The 16,649-nt window shown below is 61.5% G+C and overlaps 1 protein-coding gene across 2 annotated transcripts; it reads left to right on the forward strand.

Annotated features, from left to right (window-relative positions):
• The first annotated feature begins 6 nt into the window (after positions 1–6).
• DNM2 (dynamin 2) lies at positions 7–14,502 on the forward strand. 2 transcript variants are annotated; one of them, XM_057420120.1, is made up of 20 exons: positions 7–231; positions 2,634–2,707; positions 2,939–3,088; positions 3,174–3,377; positions 3,483–3,581; positions 4,021–4,181; positions 4,282–4,424; positions 4,620–4,755; positions 4,862–4,929; positions 5,112–5,250; positions 6,404–6,490; positions 6,569–6,639; positions 7,973–8,024; positions 10,291–10,404; positions 11,822–11,931; positions 12,004–12,115; positions 12,351–12,515; positions 13,677–13,912; positions 14,001–14,288; positions 14,394–14,502. In XM_057420120.1, the coding sequence occupies exons 1-20, from the start codon at positions 71–73 to the stop codon at positions 14,461–14,463; spliced, it is 2,640 nt and encodes an 879-aa protein (XP_057276103.1). In that variant the 5' UTR covers positions 7–70; the 3' UTR covers positions 14,464–14,502. The 2 variants fall into 2 exon arrangements, with proteins under 2 accessions (XP_057276103.1, XP_057276113.1); XM_057420130.1 differs by having other exon boundaries at positions 14,397–14,491.
• Positions 14,503–16,649: the final 2,147 nt, after the last annotated feature.

Genomic DNA, 16,649 nt, shown 5'->3' on the forward strand with positions numbered 1-16,649 from the left:
GAGCCGCGGAGGGGAAGTTTGGCCGCGGGGCCTGTGAGGAGCCGGTACCGGCACCGGCCCCCCCCCCGCTATGGGGAACCGGGGCATGGAGGAGCTGATCCCGCTGGTGAACAAGCTGCAGGACGCGTTCAGCTCCATCGGGCAGAGCTGCCACCTGGACCTGCCGCAGATCGCCGTGGTGGGCGGGCAGAGCGCGGGCAAGAGCTCGGTGCTCGAGAACTTCGTGGGCCGGTGAGTAACGGCGGGGAGGGGCGGCCGGTACCGGCGGGGACGGCGCCGGGGGCCTTTACGCCGCTGGCGTAAGCGCGGCTTCGGGAATCCGGCCGAGCGCAGGGCGCGGCCTGAAGGGGACCGTGCGCCGCCGCTACGCAAAGTGCGCAGCGAGCCGCCGGGGCCGTACGCACTTGGCGTAGCGCGCGGGCAGAGCCGGACCCTTACGCTAACGGCGTAGTAGGGTTATGGTGCGGGCACCGGCCCCTTACGCCAACGGCGTGGGTAGGGGCATGGTGCGGGCACCGGACCCTTACGCCAACGGCGTAGGTAGGGGTATGGTGCGGGTACCGGACTCTTACGCTAACAGCGTAGGTAGGGGAATGGTGCGGGTACCGGTGGGGGAACCGGGATGCAGGAGCGGAGCATCCCGCACGGTTCCTGGCCCCCCATCACCGCCGTTAACCCGGGTTAACAGCGTGGAGCCGGCTGATAGCGCCGGGCTGCGGTGGGGCCCTGTGCCCCCGAGATAGGGGCCGAGCCGCAGGGTGACAGCGGGCTGGGCACTGATAACGGGGGCAGCGGAGCTGGTTCCACCCCGCCGAGGTCAGTGGGATCCATGGGGCAAGGAGCTGGATTCCTGCAGCTCCAGGGCTCCTCCGTTCCCATCCCGGATGCTGGAATGGGAACAATAGGCAACTTCCTGTGCTGTCATCCCAGCCTGGCTTGTCACCGCCCTGGCAACACCTTTGCATCCCAAAGAAGCTATTCCAGGCGGGAATTCCATCCCATTCCAGGCTGTTTATATCCTCATGCAGGGGGGGCTTCAGATATCCAAGTTATTCCCCTTCCCTTTGGGAGTTCCTCATCATGGAGGTGCTGGAAAACCGGCCCTGGGGATCCCAACTTTGTTACGGAGCTTTGGGATCTCCCATCCAAAGGCTTTTAAGGTGGGGTTGAGTGGGGATCGGGAGCATGAGAGGCCCTGGAATCCCGACTCCCAGTATCCCGGTGGATGGAGGCAGGATGTGACATGGGGGTTTTGCTCATTCCCCACCTTCTCCTGCATCCCTGCTGCGAGGAGCCGCAGGGAAGGATGTTATTCCCGCTTGGAATAAACCCCTTTGGAGGGATCTCATTGGGGATTGAGCTCGGAGTCGGCTCCAGTGGCCTGAAGCTTCTGAGCCCCACCAAGGTTGGACCAAGGCAATTCCCTGACCCGGGATAAGGGAGAAGGCCCAAGGAAGAGGCAGGGTTGGGGTGAGCTCCCTGGACGCCCCCTCCCTCCCTGGGTTAGGTCATGGAATCATGGAATGCTGCTCTGTCCTCGGAGCGGGATCAACCCCGGGCATTGAGCCCTGACAATGGGGCCCTTGTGGTGGGGAGGCCCTTCCCCCCCCGGGGCCCGAACCTCAATGGGGCTTTATGAGCCCTTCCCATGGCGTTCCCGGTGTTCCCAGGGGCCGGCAGTGCAGGGGGAGATGGGAGAGGGAGCTGCTCCCAGGAGGAGGCTGTTCCCCAGGGATGTTCCCTGTGCTCTTCCTCCTCCTCCTCCTCCTCTGCTGCTGGTGGTGACCTTTGAGCTCTCCAAGGAGCCGCTTCCTGGTGCCGCTCTTCCCAAGCAGGGCATCACGGAACGATGGAGACGCTGCCTGCATCCCACCCGGGTCCATAGGGATAGCAGGAAGCCGGCAGCTCCCATGGGAGCGGAGGGACCAGGGCCGGGGCCTCAGCCACTTCCCTCCCTTGCCCCGTGCCGCTTCCCGCAGGACCTGTCCTCCCGGTTGGGCAGGAAGCTCCCGTCCCGCTTTTCCAGCCCCAGCAATGCCAGGCACGGGCCATTGGCTCCCAACCCATCCCGTGACATTCCCACCTGGAATCCCCAGCCGGATGGGAGGCGGTCGGGATCCCCGTGACCTGCATCCCTGCGCTGGATGCTAATGGAAGCATCCCCTTTGGCCCTCGCGTCTCTCTCCCAAGGAGCTCGGCATTCCCGTTTCCTGGCAAGCAGCATGGCGCTGCTGGGCAGACCCACCTGCCCATCCCATTCCCACTTTCGTGCGATTCCGGCCCGGAATGCTCGGGGCAGCACCGTTTCCTTGGCCCGTCCGAAATGGGGGGGTTATCCCATCCATTCCCTTCTGAAGTGGGAATATGGAGCTCTCCCAATGGAAGCTGCTTCCCGGGTTCCTGCAGGGAGGCGGGAGCCGCTCTCGTCTCCCTTAGGGAGCAGGGATGAGCTTCCATCCCTCCCCTTTTCCTTAGGGAGGGATGGGGGGGGGGGGTGTGTGCGGCCTTGGGAGCAGGGATCCTTCCCCCTCTCCCACCTCCGGCTGCTGGATCCTATGGAGCTGCGGAGCCAGAGGGGAGCCTTGGATCCCAGCTCCTTGCATCCCAATTCCCGCTTTTCCAATTCCTCCTAGGGATTTCCTGCCCCGCGGCTCTGGCATCGTCACCCGGCGGCCCCTCATCCTGCAGCTCATCTTCTCCAAGACAGGTGTGGACCCTGGGACGGGCTTGGATGGGAAGAGGTTGGGATGCCCCCTCCCTGGCGGCGGTCCGGTGCCCCCCTGCCCATTCCAGAGGGCTGGAACCGGGCTGCGCTTTCAGGTCCTTCGCCATCCATTCCAGGATGCCAGGCCCTTTGCCGTGTCCTCTCGGGGGCTCCCCGTGGCCACGTTGCCGTTACCCCCGTTATTCCCATCCCGGTTTTCCCGTTCTTTCCCAGAATACGCCGAATTCCTGCACTGCAAATCCAAGAAATTCACGGATTTCGACGAGGTGCGGCAGGAAATCGAGGCGGAAACCGACCGGGTGACGGGGACCAACAAAGGCATCTCCCCCATCCCCATCAACCTCCGCGTGTACTCCCCGCACGGTGAGCGGCCCTCGGCCCTGCTTCCAGGCGCCGGGAATGGCGGCATTCCCACCTTCCTTCACCGCGGCCTCCTTTCCCGTGCCAGTGTTGAACCTGACCCTCATCGACCTCCCGGGCATCACCAAGGTGCCCGTCGGGGACCAGCCGCAGGACATCGAGTACCAGATCAAGGACATGATCCTGCAGTTCATCAGCAGGGAGAGCAGCCTCATCCTCGCCGTCACGCCGGCCAACATGGATCTGGCCAACTCGGACGCGCTCAAGATGGCCAAGGAAGTCGATCCGCAAGGTAAAAGGGTTGGGGGGGGGTTGGGGATGCATCCTCACGCTCCTGATCCGATGGGATGGAGCAGGGAGCCTCACCGGGGCCTCGTTTTCCATGGGGTCGCATCAGGCTTGAGGACCATCGGCGTCATCACCAAGCTGGATCTCATGGATGAAGGCACGGATGCCAGGGATGTGCTGGAGAACAAGCTGCTTCCTCTCCGGAGAGGTACCACTTTGGGATCCAACCCCCAGCCTCCTCCAGTCAGGGGGAACATCATGGAATGGGGTTGGGAAGGATCAGTTCCAACCTGCTGGAACGCCAAGGGGCGCCTTCCACTGGAGAGGGTCGATGCAAACACCTTGGACACTGCCAGGGATGGGGCATCCCAACCTTCTCCCTTCATCCCAACCTTCTCCCTTCATCCCAGTGTCCCAGCATCCTTGTATCCAACCTGCACTTGTCCTGTCCATGATAAAGATTCCCCATCCTTGGAGTCCCCTTCAGACCCTGGGGCCTCCCCACAGCTTCTCCTGAGCCTCCCCAACCAACTCCATCCCCTTCCTCATCCTCTTTTCCATCCCCTTCCATTGCCACCCCCGCCCCAGCCCCAGATCTGCTTCCCAAAGGGAAGCTCTGGAACGGGACCCACCGTTTCCCATTGCAGGCTACATCGGGGTGGTCAACCGGAGCCAGAAGGACATCGATGGCAAGAAGGACATCAGGGCCGCGCTGGCCGCCGAGCGCAAGTTCTTCCTCTCCCACCCCGCTTACCGGCACATGGCCGACCGCATGGGCACCCCCCACCTCCAGAAGGTCCTGAACCAGGTTGGGATGGGCTCCTCCGTGGCGCTGGCAGCGGGGCAGGGAGCAGCACCCCTGGGTATCTCCGGCCCTGGGGCTGTCGGTAACGGCCGTTGTCGCGCAGCAATTGACCAACCACATCCGGGAGACGCTGCCTTCCCTACGGAGCAAGCTCCAGAGCCAGCTCCTATCCCTGGAAAAGGAGGTGGAGGAGTACAAGAACTTCCGGCCCGATGATCCCACGCGGAAAACCAAAGCGCTGCTGCAGTAAGGTTCCTCTTAGGGCCCCAGCCGGGTTGGACCCATCCCTTGAAGCCATGGCAACAAAGGGGTGCTCCAAAGCCCTTCCAGTGAGGAAACAGGAGAGCTTCCCATAGCGTCATGGAATGGGGCGGGAAGGAGCTCATCCCCCCAGGCTGGGATGGAGCCCATCCCGGCGTCCTCACGCCCTCTTTCCCATAGGATGGTCCAGCAGTTCGGGGTGGACTTTGAGAAGCGGATCGAGGGCTCCGGGGACCAGGTGGACACGCTGGAGCTCTCCGGTGGCGCCAGGATCAACCGCATCTTCCACGAGAGGTTCCCCTTCGAGCTCGTGAAGGTAAATCCCGGCTGGAAGCGCCGGCACGGGCTCGGGAATGGCCTGGGGCTCAACCCCATTCCCTGGGGCTCAACCCCATTCCCTGGGCTTCTTCCTGCTCCTTCAGATGGAGTTTGACGAGAAGGATTTGAGGCGAGAGATCAGCTACGCCATCAAGAACATCCATGGAGTGAGGCAAGTGCGGGATCAGCCATTCCAAAGGGATTGATGGCGATGGAGCAGAGCTGCTTGGCTCCGATGCCCCAGAGCACTTCATTCCCATTTCCATGCAGCTCTGCCGTGCCTTCGCGGGGCTGGGCTTAGTGCCTCCATCCCAAGGGATCGCTCCCGATGCCCACTTTTGGTGTCTCCCATAGGACGGGGCTCTTCACCCCGGACCTGGCCTTCGAGGCCATCGTGAAGAAGCAAGTGGTGAAGCTCAAGGAGCCGTGCCTCAAGTGCGTGGACCTCGTCATCCAGGAGCTCATCAACACGGTCCGGCAGTGCACCAGTAAGGTACTGAGCCCATCCCAGCCCCTTCCCGCCCCTTGGCATCGGGAATGATCCCCTGGCTCCACCCCGGAGCGCTTGGAATCAAGGCTGCATCACCCCAGCCTCCCACCCTGCCGTTGCCCTCCGTATCCATGGATGTTTTCCATCACCCGGGAGCTGCTGTTTCCATGGATAACATCCAGCTCCTTGGAATGGCCCCAGACCTCGTCCCTCAAGATGCCTTAAACTGGGACAAGCGCCTGGGTTACTGGGAATGGGGCGCATCCAGGCGAGGAGGCGACGGGATCCAAGGGGGTGTTTGGAGCGGGATCGTTCCGATGCCAGCGTGGTCCGGGCACAGCTTGCTCCCGTGGGCCAGGACAGCGCTTCCCAATGGGATTCCCTCCCTCCATCTCCAGGATGGATGCTCCAGGGATGGGTTGGAATCTGGTGGTGGAGAGGAGCCCACTTCACTTGGGGGTCATTGCGGGGTGGGGGGACGGGGCACCACATCCTCCCGGCACCGGGATGCGCATCGGGAATGCCGGCGCGTGGGGCGGCGGTGGTGGCACAAGGGCTTGGCTCAAGTGCTCCCAAAGCTCCGTGTCCTCGGCCACGGCCCCACAGAGACTTTTCCTTTCCTTCCTTTTCCTTGGATCTTTTCCCTTTCCTTCCTTTTTCCTTGGATCTTTTCCCTTTCCTTCCTTTTTCCTTGGGTCTTTTCCCTTTCCTTCCTTTTCCTTGGATCTTTTCCCTTTCCTTCCTTTTCCTTGGGTCTTTTCCCTTTCCTTCCTTTTTCCTTGGGTCTTTTCCCTTTCCTTCCTTTTTCCTTGGATCTTTTCCCTTTCCGTCCTTTTCCTTGGATCTTTTCCCTTTCCTTCCTTTTTCCTTGGGTCTTTTCCCTTTCCTTCCTTTTCTTTGGATCTTTTCCCTTTCCTTCCTTTTTCCTTGGATCTTTTCCCTTTCCTTCCTTTTCCTTGGATCTTTTCCCTTTCCTTCCTTTTCCTTGGATCTTTTCCCTTTGCTTCCTTTTCCTTGGATCTTTTCCCTTTCCTTCCTTTTTCCTTGGATCTTTTCCCTTTCCTTCCTTTTCCTTGGATCTTTTCCCTTTCCTTCCTTTTCCTTGGATCTTTTCCCTTTGTTTCCTTTTCCTTGGATCTTTTCCCTTTGCTTTCAGCTCGGCTCCTACCCCAGGTTACGGGAGGAGACGGAGCGCATCGTCACCACCCACATCCGGGAGCGGGAGGGCAGGACCAAGGACCAGGTGAGGCCCAGCACCCATCCTGCCGCTTGCCCAAGCTCCCTCTTGGTGCTGGGCCAACTTCCTTCCCCCTCTTCCCAGATCCTGCTGCTCATCGACATCGAGCTCTCCTACATCAACACCAACCACGAGGACTTCATTGGCTTCGCCAAGTGAGTCCATTCCCGGCGGGATACATCCTGAGCTGCTTTAGAAGTGAGGTTCCTGGTGCTGCCCATGCCTCACCCCCCCCCCCCCCCCCCCATCCCATCCATCCCATCCCATCCCAGGAAAACTGCCCCGGGAGCCTCCTGCATCCCGTCAATCCCACAGCGGCCCCTTTGGATGTGGGATGCGGGAGCTCCCATCCCCTTGCTCAGCCCCCCCGCACACTGGGAATTGGAGGGGAGGCGGAATAACTCCTCCTGTCCCAACGGAGCAAAGCATCTCCCATCCTTTGGAGCTCTTCCCAGGACCAGGATCAGGATCAGGAGGGGGGAGCGCTCCTCTTGGCCTTGCCTTGCTTTGGGCCATGGGCGCAGCCCCAGTCCATGCATCCGGAACCATCCGGAGCTCCGGCCTTGGTGTCCCTGGATCCCTGCTGGAGCTGGTCCCCCCTTTTCCCATCTCACGCCGGCTTCCTCTTGTTCTTCTCTTTCTTCCCCCCCTTTTCCGTTGTCTTTCCTCCACAATTCCCTCCTCTCTCTTCCTAATCTCTCCTGTTTTTCCTTGGAACCATCTCCCTCTTCCCTATGGATTCCTCCGACTCTCTTCCCACTCCCCAGCTGTTACACAGAGCAGCACGTCACGACCGGGTGGGTACCTGCTCCTGCAGCATGGCCCTGCTCACTCCATGTGTGTGTCCCAACCCCCCCAGCCCCGATCCCACAGGGATCTTTGGGAAGAGCCGGGGAGCTCCTCCTCCCACATTTCCCATTGGATTTGGATGGGGACTGGAGCTCATCCCATCGGGATGCTACGGCGCAGGGATGGCTTCCACCAAGCGTGCTGCGCATCCCCCCCCTTCCCGTATCCCAAGGTTTGAGGGCCGGAATTCCCTGCCTTTGGAAGTGGGGAGAGGAGACAGGAAAGGGCCCCCCTCTTTTGTGCTTGTAACTGCTGCTCCGTGGGGAATGCCGGCGTTATCCTAACTCTTCCTCCCGGATTTTGTCCCCCCGCTCCCGACTTAACGGTTCCATCCCGCACCTTTGGTTGCTCAGGAGAGACAGGTAGCTTCCCCTCCGGTGCTCGTTTTCCAACTGGGAAGGGAACTGGGAATTGCTGGAGACCAGGAAGCCTTACTGGTGCTGGGCCTTGCGGTGGAAGGGGCTGCGGCAGGAATCTCCCTTGGGAATGGGAGATTCTCTTCTGGTTGCATTGCACGCAACGGGCTTCCCCTTCGGACTCGGCTCTTCCTTACGGCATTCCGGCTGGGAATACGCGGTCCAGGGGGGGCTTGGCTTTGCTCCCCCTCCCCCTTAAGGCTCCTTCTTCTCTTGCCCGCAGCGCCCAGCAGCGGAACACCCAGGCCAACAAGAAAAGGGCCATTCCCAACCAGGTACGGATCCCTCGGGAAGCGGGAGCCCCGCTCCTCCCTCACCCCCTTCCTTAGGGAATCGTGGGGATGGAGACGGCGGGGGTGGGGGGAACAGTGGCTCCCAGCTCCGGGCTGGGAATGCCAGGAATGTGGTGGGACATTAACACTGCAATGATCATTAATGGCATGTCCCTGGTTTTCTTTTGCTGTTTTCCTGCGTTTTTGTGCTCTTCCCTCCATCCTTCCCGTTTTTCCTTCACTTTTCCATCTCCTTTTCCCACTTTTTCTTTGCCTCCCCCCCCCCCCCCGTTTAATTTTGTGCCCTAAAGGGGGAGATACTGGTAAGTACCCACATAGCAATGGTAGAGACCCCGGTGGCGGCCGTTCTTCCTGCTGGGAAAACCTCTTCCCAATCCCAAAGGACGCCTCCCAGCTCCCCGGGATTGAGCACGGGGCGGACGGGATAACCCCATGGTCTGATCCCGGAGCTGGGAATTCCCTCATGCCCACAGCCAAGGGGCTTGGCAAGGTGGAAGCCGAAGGGGGGAGCGGGGGGAGTTATCCATGAGATTCCATAGGCAGCCATGGGAGAGGCTCTGCTGCCGCGTGCTCATCCCGGGGAGTTCCTTCCCTATGGAAAAGGGATTCCCTTGGAGCCGGCCTCTGAGGAGATGGAAGTGTCCGAGAGGGAAAACCGATCCCCAAATCCATCCAGTTTGGGTGTTCCGGCTCCGGAATCACTGGGCGGGGGTTGCTCAGGAGCCTGGATCAATCCCTTGGGAAGGAAACTGGGAAAACCGGGATCCGGCATCCATCCCGCTCCTCCCGGAAGGCTTTGCCGTTGGACCCCATGGTGGGGTGGCTGGGAGGGCTCCGGGCCCAATTCCCGGCTCTTCGGACGCTTCCATTTCCTCCTGGCACCATCCCCATGTTTTTCCCAATCCAGAGGGGCCCCCAGGCCCCAAATCCAGGCGATGGGAAGGGGGAGATGGGATAATTGGGCATTCCAGGGCTCCCCTTGGAGCCACTCCCGGGCACATTGCCCCATCCCGATCCCGTTGGAGAAATCCCTGATGGATTTGGTGTTAAAGGAATGTGCTGCCCCCTTCCCTCCATCCCTGCCCCCTTCCCTCCATCCCTGCCCCCTTCCCGCATCCCTGCCCCTTCCCTCCATCCCTGCCCCCTTCCCTCCATCCCTGCCCCCTTCCCTCCATCCCTGCCCCCTTCCCTCCATCCCTGCCCCCTTCCCGCATCCCTGCTCCCCCCCATCCCTGCTCCCCCCCATCCCTGCTCCTCCCATCCCTGCTCCCCCCATCCCTGCTCCCCCTCATCCCTGCTCCCCCCATCCCTGCCCCCTTCCCGCATCCCTGCCCCTTTCCCGCATCCCTGCCCCTTTCCCGCATCCCTGCCCCCTTCCCGCATCCCTGCTCCCCCCATCCCTGCTCCCCCCATCCCTGCTCCCCCCATCCCTGCTCCCCCCATCCCTGCTCCCCCCATCCCTGCTCCCTTCCCGCATCCCAGCTCCATCCCATTCCTGGATCCTTTAAAACCAGACTCGGTTCAGCACAAGGTGATCCCTTCACTTGAAGGTGGAATTCCTGGGCTCCTCCTTCCCCTCTCCACAACATTCCCATTATCCCAGGCTCCATGCCTGGAGTGGGGGGCTCAGATCCACCCCCCTCCCCATTACTAACCTGTGTGTGGTACTAACCTGAGCTCAAGCATCCCATAACTCGGGACAGGGACTGGGAACATGGATTTGAATTGGGGGGGGGGGGGGGGGATCGGTGCCATTCCCGACTTGGCTGGAATCTCTCCTGGAATTCCAGGATGCCGGCATCTCTCCCATGGGTTTTGCCGGTGCAGAGGGGTGATGGCGAGAAGAGGGAGAGCCACGGCTCCCAGTCCCCTTCCCTCCATCCCATGGCTCCCAGCCCCGTGGGATCCATGGAAAACTCCCGGCAGAGGCAGTGCTGTTGCCTTGGGAATGCCGGGATGCTCCTTGGTGCTCCCTGCAGCTTCCTCCCCCCTGCCCTGGGATCCCGGTTGGGATAGGGCCTGGAATGCTCCCTCGTGCTTCCCATCCCCTGCGCATGGGAGTTGCCATGGATGCAGGATAACAGCTCCCTGGTGGGATGCGCTTTGGGAACGAAGGTTGGGGCTTCCCTGCAGGATCCAGGCGGGCTCGGGAGCACTTTTCCATGCGGGAATGCTGTGCAGGAGCCTGTAACCATTCCTTCCTTCCTCCCCTCCACTCCCCCCCCCCCACTGCATCCTGTGCCTGCAGGTGATCCGTAGGGGCTGGCTCACCATCAACAACATCAGCATCATGAAGGGAGGATCCAAGGAATACTGGTTCGTGCTGACGGCGGAATCCTTATCCTGGTACAAGGATGAGGAGGTGCGTGCCGGGAAGGGGGGGCCGGGGAGATCCCATGGGATCAGCTGCATCCTGCCTCTTTCAGGGTCCGAGGGGGGCACTGTGGCTCCCATCAAGAGGGATCCAGGGCTCCCTGTGTCCCCATCCTTCCCCACCCTGGCTGGGATGGATGCCGGTTGGTGGAAATCCTGGATCCAAGGGAAAAGCCCATCTCTGCCCCCATGGGTGCGTTGTCACCCTGCCATTCCCTGTGGGAAGGCCACCGTGTCCTGCACAATTCCTTTGGGATTGAAATCCCTGCACCGGGATCCAGCCGGGGGGGAAAGGTCTGGAAACCACCAGGCACTGACACCCCATGAGGGCACAGGGAATGAGCCCCATTCCCTCCATCCCGGGCTTTTGGTGTGCCAGGAGCCCGCTGCTCCCCCAGGATCCCTTTATCCCATGGGATTTGCTGCCTCGGCCCTTGGGTACCACCACACCAGCCCATGGAGATGGAAACAGCCTTTATTTCCCGGGAGCCGGATTTGAGCCTCTTTTCCCTTTATCCCCCCCCCCATTCCCTATGGAAATCCGCTTCCTAAAGGAGAAGGGAATGTGTTGAGGTGGTGGAGCCGGAATAACCCCCCCATTCCAGCTCTAATGAGCACCAGCCCTGGGATGGATGAGGCTCTGTGGGGCTCTGCCGACCCGGATCCCATCCAGCACCTGGCTCCTTCTCCCCCCCCATCCCACCTCATCCCAGCTCCACGAACGGAGCAAAATCCATTGGATTTGCCTCCAAAAAGGAGGGATTTGGGATGTGTCCGTGTCGTGTCCCCCCCAATTCCATTGCTTACCTGGGTACCGGTGATGCCGCAAGGCCGGATCCGATCTAACCAATGTGCAGACTACTGTACAACGGGGAAGCATCCTGAACAGGTAGTCTGAACACTGGGCAGGCCGGGCCGGAATTCCAGCTGGGATTTGGGATCCGTTTGGCTTCATCCCGGCTCCGTTCCTTCCCCCTTTCCCGGCGGCGGCCGCTTTGTCTCCCTTCTGACGTGGCACAGTCCTCGTGCAGCCCAATCCAGGCTGGGGAAGGAGAATTCCAGCCCCTTCCCTTCCCTTCCCGTTGGATTTGGGGCAGGAAATGGGGCGGTGCCGGGGGCCCCTCGGTGCCTCCGCTCCACATCTGGCGCCGGGCTCCTTCCTAACCCGTTCCAGATGTGCCGCGTCCCAGCTCCAGCCCCATCCCGGGCTCCTGGGGGAGCGCGAGGCACCGCATCCCGTCCGAGGGAAGGCGGGATCCAGGCAGGGATTTGGGGGCTGTGATCCAGCTCCATCCCAAGCATCCCGAAAGTGCCCGTTCCCGATGGGAAATGAAGGAAGGGGCTGCTCCGAGGGTCGGGATTTCATACACCCCCTCCCCATTCCCATTCCCATCTTTCTTTCCCAGGAGAAGGAGAAGAAATACATGTTGCCTCTGGATAACTTGAAAATCCGGGATGTGGAGAAGGGCTTCATGTCCAACAAGCACGTCTTCGCCATCTTCAACACGGAGCAGAGGTAGGGGGGCAGGCGGCTGGAATCCCGCCGGGAATGCCGGGATGATGCTCCCGCTCGCTCCTTGCTCCCCAGGAACGTGTACAAGGACCTCCGTCAGATCGAGCTGGCCTGTGATTCCCAGGAGGACGTGGACAGCTGGAAAGCCTCCTTCCTCCGCGCCGGAGTTTATCCGGAGAAAGACCAAGTAAATGCCCTTTTCCGGGTGGGATGAGGCATCCCAGAGCTGGGAGCACGGCCCCCCCCCACCCCAGGGGATGCAGATCCCGGTGTTCCCAAGGCGGGGTTTGGATAACCCCATGGGATCACCCCGAGAGGCCCCGTGGTAGCACCTGCTTCCCGTGGGATAACGGCATCCGTGTGGGATGGGAATGGGTGGGGGGGGGTGGTTCCGGGGGCTGATCCCGGTTTTCCCTGCGCAGACGGAGCCGGAGGACGGCGCTCAGGAGAACACGTTTTCCATGGATCCCCAGCTGGAGCGGCAGGTGGAGACCATCCGCAACCTCGTGGATTCCTACGTGGGCATCATCAACAAATCCATCCGGGATCTCATGCCAAAGACCATCATGCACCTCATGATCAACAACGTGAGCGGGGGGGGGCAGCGGCGGGAGAAACCCGGAATTCCCTCCCTTAGCTGCACGGAGGGGAGAGCTGGGAGCAGCGCTGGGATGCGGGCATGGAATGAGGGAATGGGGTTTGGTGGGACGTGGGATGCACGAGCTCGGAGCAACCTCCTCTTGGGATGCTGTCCCTACCCATAGCCAGGGGTGGGAACCTGCATCCAGATCCCACCGCCCCCATTCCCTCCTTCCATGCCCATATCCCATCTCCAGACCTGGGAGCAGCTCTGGGATACGGGCATGGAATGAAGGAATGGGATTTGGTGGGACATGGGATGCGCCATCCCTCAAGGTGAGCTTGGAGCAGCCCCCTCTAGGGATGCTGTCACTACCCATAGCCAAGGGTGGGAACCTGCATCCCGATCCCACCGCCCTCAGTCCATGCCCATATCCCATCTCCAGACCTGGGAGAGACCTGGGAGCAGCTCTGGGATACGGGCATGGAATCAGGGAAGGGGATTTGGTGGGACATGGGATGCATGGGCTTGGAGCAACTTCCTCTAGTGATGCTATCGGTCCCCATAGCCAGGGGTGGGAACCTGCATCCCAATCCCACCAAATCCCATTCCCTCCTTCCCTGCCTGTATCCCAGAGCTGCTCCCAGGTCTGGAGATGGGATATGGGCATGGAATGAGGCAATGGGGTTTGATGGGATGTGGGATGCATGAGCTTGGAGCAGCCTCCTCTAGGGATCCCATCCCAATCCCACCAAATCCCATTCCCTGATTCCTTGCCCGTATCCCAGAGCTGCTCCCAGGTCTGGAGATGTGACACGGGCATGGAATGAGGGAATGGGGTTTGGTGGGACGTGGGATGCACGAGCTTGGAGCAGCCTCCTCTAGGGATGCTGTCGCTACCCATAGCCAGGGGTGGGAACCTGCATCCCGATCCCACCAAATCCCATTCCCTCCTTCCCTGCCCGTATCCCAGAGCTGCTCCCAGGTCTGGAGATGGGATATGGGCATGGAATGAGGCAATGGGGTTTGATGGGATGTGGGATGCATGAGCTTGGAGCAGCCTCCTCTAGGGATGCTGTCGCTACCCATAGCCAGGGGTGGGAACCTGCATCCCGATCCCACCAAATCCCATTCCCTCCTTCCCTGCCCGTCTCCCATCCATCTCCAGACCAAGGACTTCATCCACTCCGAGCTCCTGGCCTACCTTTACTCCTCGGCCGACCAGAGCAGCCTCATGGAGGAGTCTGCGGAGCAGGCGCAGCGCCGCGACGAGATGCTCCGCATGTACCACGCGCTCAAGGAGGCGCTGCACATCATCGGCGACATCAGCACCAGCACCGTGTCCACCCCCGTGCCCCCCCCCGTCGACGACACCTGGCTCCAGAGCGGCCCCTCCGCCCACAGGTCTGCTCCCGTTCCCTGCACCGTTCCCTATGGGAATGCCGGGCTCCCAGCGGGCTCCCATCATCTCCCTCTTGTCTCTTCTCCGCAGCCCCCCGCCCCAGCGCCGCCCCTCCAGCATCCTGCCCCCGGGCCGGCCCCCGGCCGTGCGCGGCCCCACGCCGGGGCCTCCGCTCATCCCCATCCCTGCCGGGGCTCTTTCCACTCCTTCCTCTTCTTCATCCTCCTCCTCCTCCTCCTCCTCGGCCGCCCCCCCCATCCCGTCCCGCCCCGGACCCCAGCTCCTCTTCGCTGCCAACAACGACCCCTTCTCGGCGCCGCCGCAGATCCCGCTGCGCCCGGCCCGCATCCCGCCTGGAATCCCGCCCGGCGTGCCCAGGTAAGAGCCGCATCCATGGCCTCTGCCATGCGGGGTTGGGGGGGCGGATCCAATCCTCCTTGGAGCCCCCCAATCCGTGCTCACCCCATCCCCATCTCTCTGCAGCAGGAGGCCCCCGGCCGCTCCCAACAGACCCACCATCATCCGCTCGGCCGAGCCCTCCCTCCTCAATTAGGGCTTGGGAATGGGGCTATGGAAGTGGGGGGGACCCCCACCACCACCCCCCCCCCCCAAGCCCTATGTCTAACCCCTGTTTGTGCCCCCCCCCCCGCTCCCCCCATAACCCACTATGGATTAGAGATGATTTGGGGGGGGTCACCATTGCACTTTGTCCCCATCTCTGGCGCTGTGGGGCTGATCTTAGCCCTGCCCCTTTGCTTCCTTCCTCCTTCCTCTTCCTCCTTTCCTCCCCCCCCAAATTTTGTATTAATATATTCACTATAAAATCAATGATTTTGGGGCTTTCTCCCCCTTATCCCGAGCCGGGATCCCCCCTTTTTTTGTATAGCTCATCCCGGCTCCATCCCACCGCATTCCCAAAGGGACCCTCGGGGGTGAGACTGGAGCAGCGTGGGGGGGGTGATGGTGATGCTGGAGCCTCCTGGGTTGGTGGCACCGGGAGCCTTTCCCAGCCCCTAGGAGCGGGATCGGGATCGGGATCGGGAGGAAGGAGCCGGGGGCCGGAGGTTGTAAATATTTTTACAGACTTTTATTAATTGTATAAAACCAGGAAAAGGAACAAAAACCCCACCCCCCTCCCCCCCATAACCCCCCCATCCCCATCCATCCCCCCCAGTGCCATGGCCGGGGGTACCCCCCCTTGCTCTGCCGCCTGTAAGTGCCTCCGGTTGTAGCCGATGACTTCCTGACCTAAAGCAAAGAATGAAGAGAATCAGTCAAAATAAAGGGTAAAAACCTGGATTTGAGCATCCTGGGGGGGGGGGTTGAGTCAGTGCGGGGGTTGGAATGGATGGGAGGGGGATTGGAGGGGACGGGGGGATTGGGGGGGCTCAGTGGGGGCTGCAGGGGCTGGGCTGTCCCTTCCCCAGCAACGTCCGTGTGGAGCCGAGCGGAATTCCCGAATGTGGGAATCGTCTGGGTTCCCAGAGCGGGAAAAGCCCAAGGGGTGCTCCGTGTTCAAGCACAAGGTTCTGGATCCCGCTGTGGATCCACCCCATTGGATCCAGATGTGTTCACCCCCCCCGCCCCATTGGATCCAGCTGTGGATCCCTTCCCATTGGATCCGGCTGTGGATCCCCCCCATTGGATCCAGCTGTTGATCCCTTCCCATTGGATCCAGCTGTGGATCCCCCCCATTGGATCCAGCTGTGGATCCCTTCCCATTGGATTCAGCTGTGGATCCCTTCCCATTAGATCCAGCTGTGTCGTCCCCCCCCATTGCATCCAGCTGTGGATCCCTTCCCATTGCATCCCGCTGTGGATCCCTTCCCATTGCATCCAGCTGTGTTTCTCCCCCATTGGATCCAGCTGTGGATCCCCCCCATTGGATCCGGCTGTGGATCCCTTCCCATTGGATCCCGCTGTGGGTCCTTCCCATTGGATCCGGCTGTGGGATCCCCCCTTTAGATCCGGCTGTGGATCCCCCCCATTGGATCCAGCTGTGGGATCCCCCTTTAGATCCAGCTGTGTTTCCCCCCCCATTGGATCCAGCTGTGGATCCCTTCCCATTGGATCAAGCTGTGTTCCCCCCCTTGGATTCAGCTGTGGAACCCCCCCATTGGATCCAGCTGTGGATCCTTTCCCATTGGATCCAGCTGTGTGTCCATCATGGTCCGTCCCCGTCCGTGTCCCCCCCCCCCCCCCCCCCGATCCAGCTGTGGATCCCTTCCCATTGGATCCAGCTGTGTCGTCGTCCCCCCCCCCCCGATCCAGCTGTGGATCCCCCCATTGGATCCAGCTGTGGATCACCCCCATTGGATCCAGCTGTGGATCCCTTCCCATTGGATCCAGCTGTGTCGTCGTCCCCCCCCGATCCAGCTGTGGATCCCCCCATTGGATCCAGCTGTGGGTCCCCCCCATTGGATCCAGCTGTGTTCCCCCCCCCTGGGATCCAGCTGTGGATCCCTTCCCATTGGATCCAGCTGTGTCGTCGTCCCCCCCCCCCGATCCAGCTGTGGATCCCCCCATTGGATCCAGCTGTGGATCACCCCCATTGGATCCGGCTGTGGATCCCTTCCCATTGGATCCAGCTGTGGGTCCCCCCCATTGGATCCAGCTGTGGGTCCCCCCCATTGGATCCAGCTGCGCTCCCGCTCTGCCCCCGCGGGCGCTAGGACCCAGCGGCGCCCCTGGCCCCACTCGAGCCTCCGACCCAGCAGCCAATCACCGCCGGCCTTTCGG

The sequence above is a fragment of the Pezoporus wallicus genome, unplaced genomic scaffold (genome assembly GCF_028554395.1).
Source record: "Pezoporus wallicus isolate ANWC-B61680 ecotype Strahan unplaced genomic scaffold, APGP_CSIRO_Pwel_v1 contig_12948, whole genome shotgun sequence".
NCBI classification, from domain to species: domain Eukaryota; kingdom Metazoa; phylum Chordata; class Aves; order Psittaciformes; family Psittacidae; genus Pezoporus; species Pezoporus wallicus.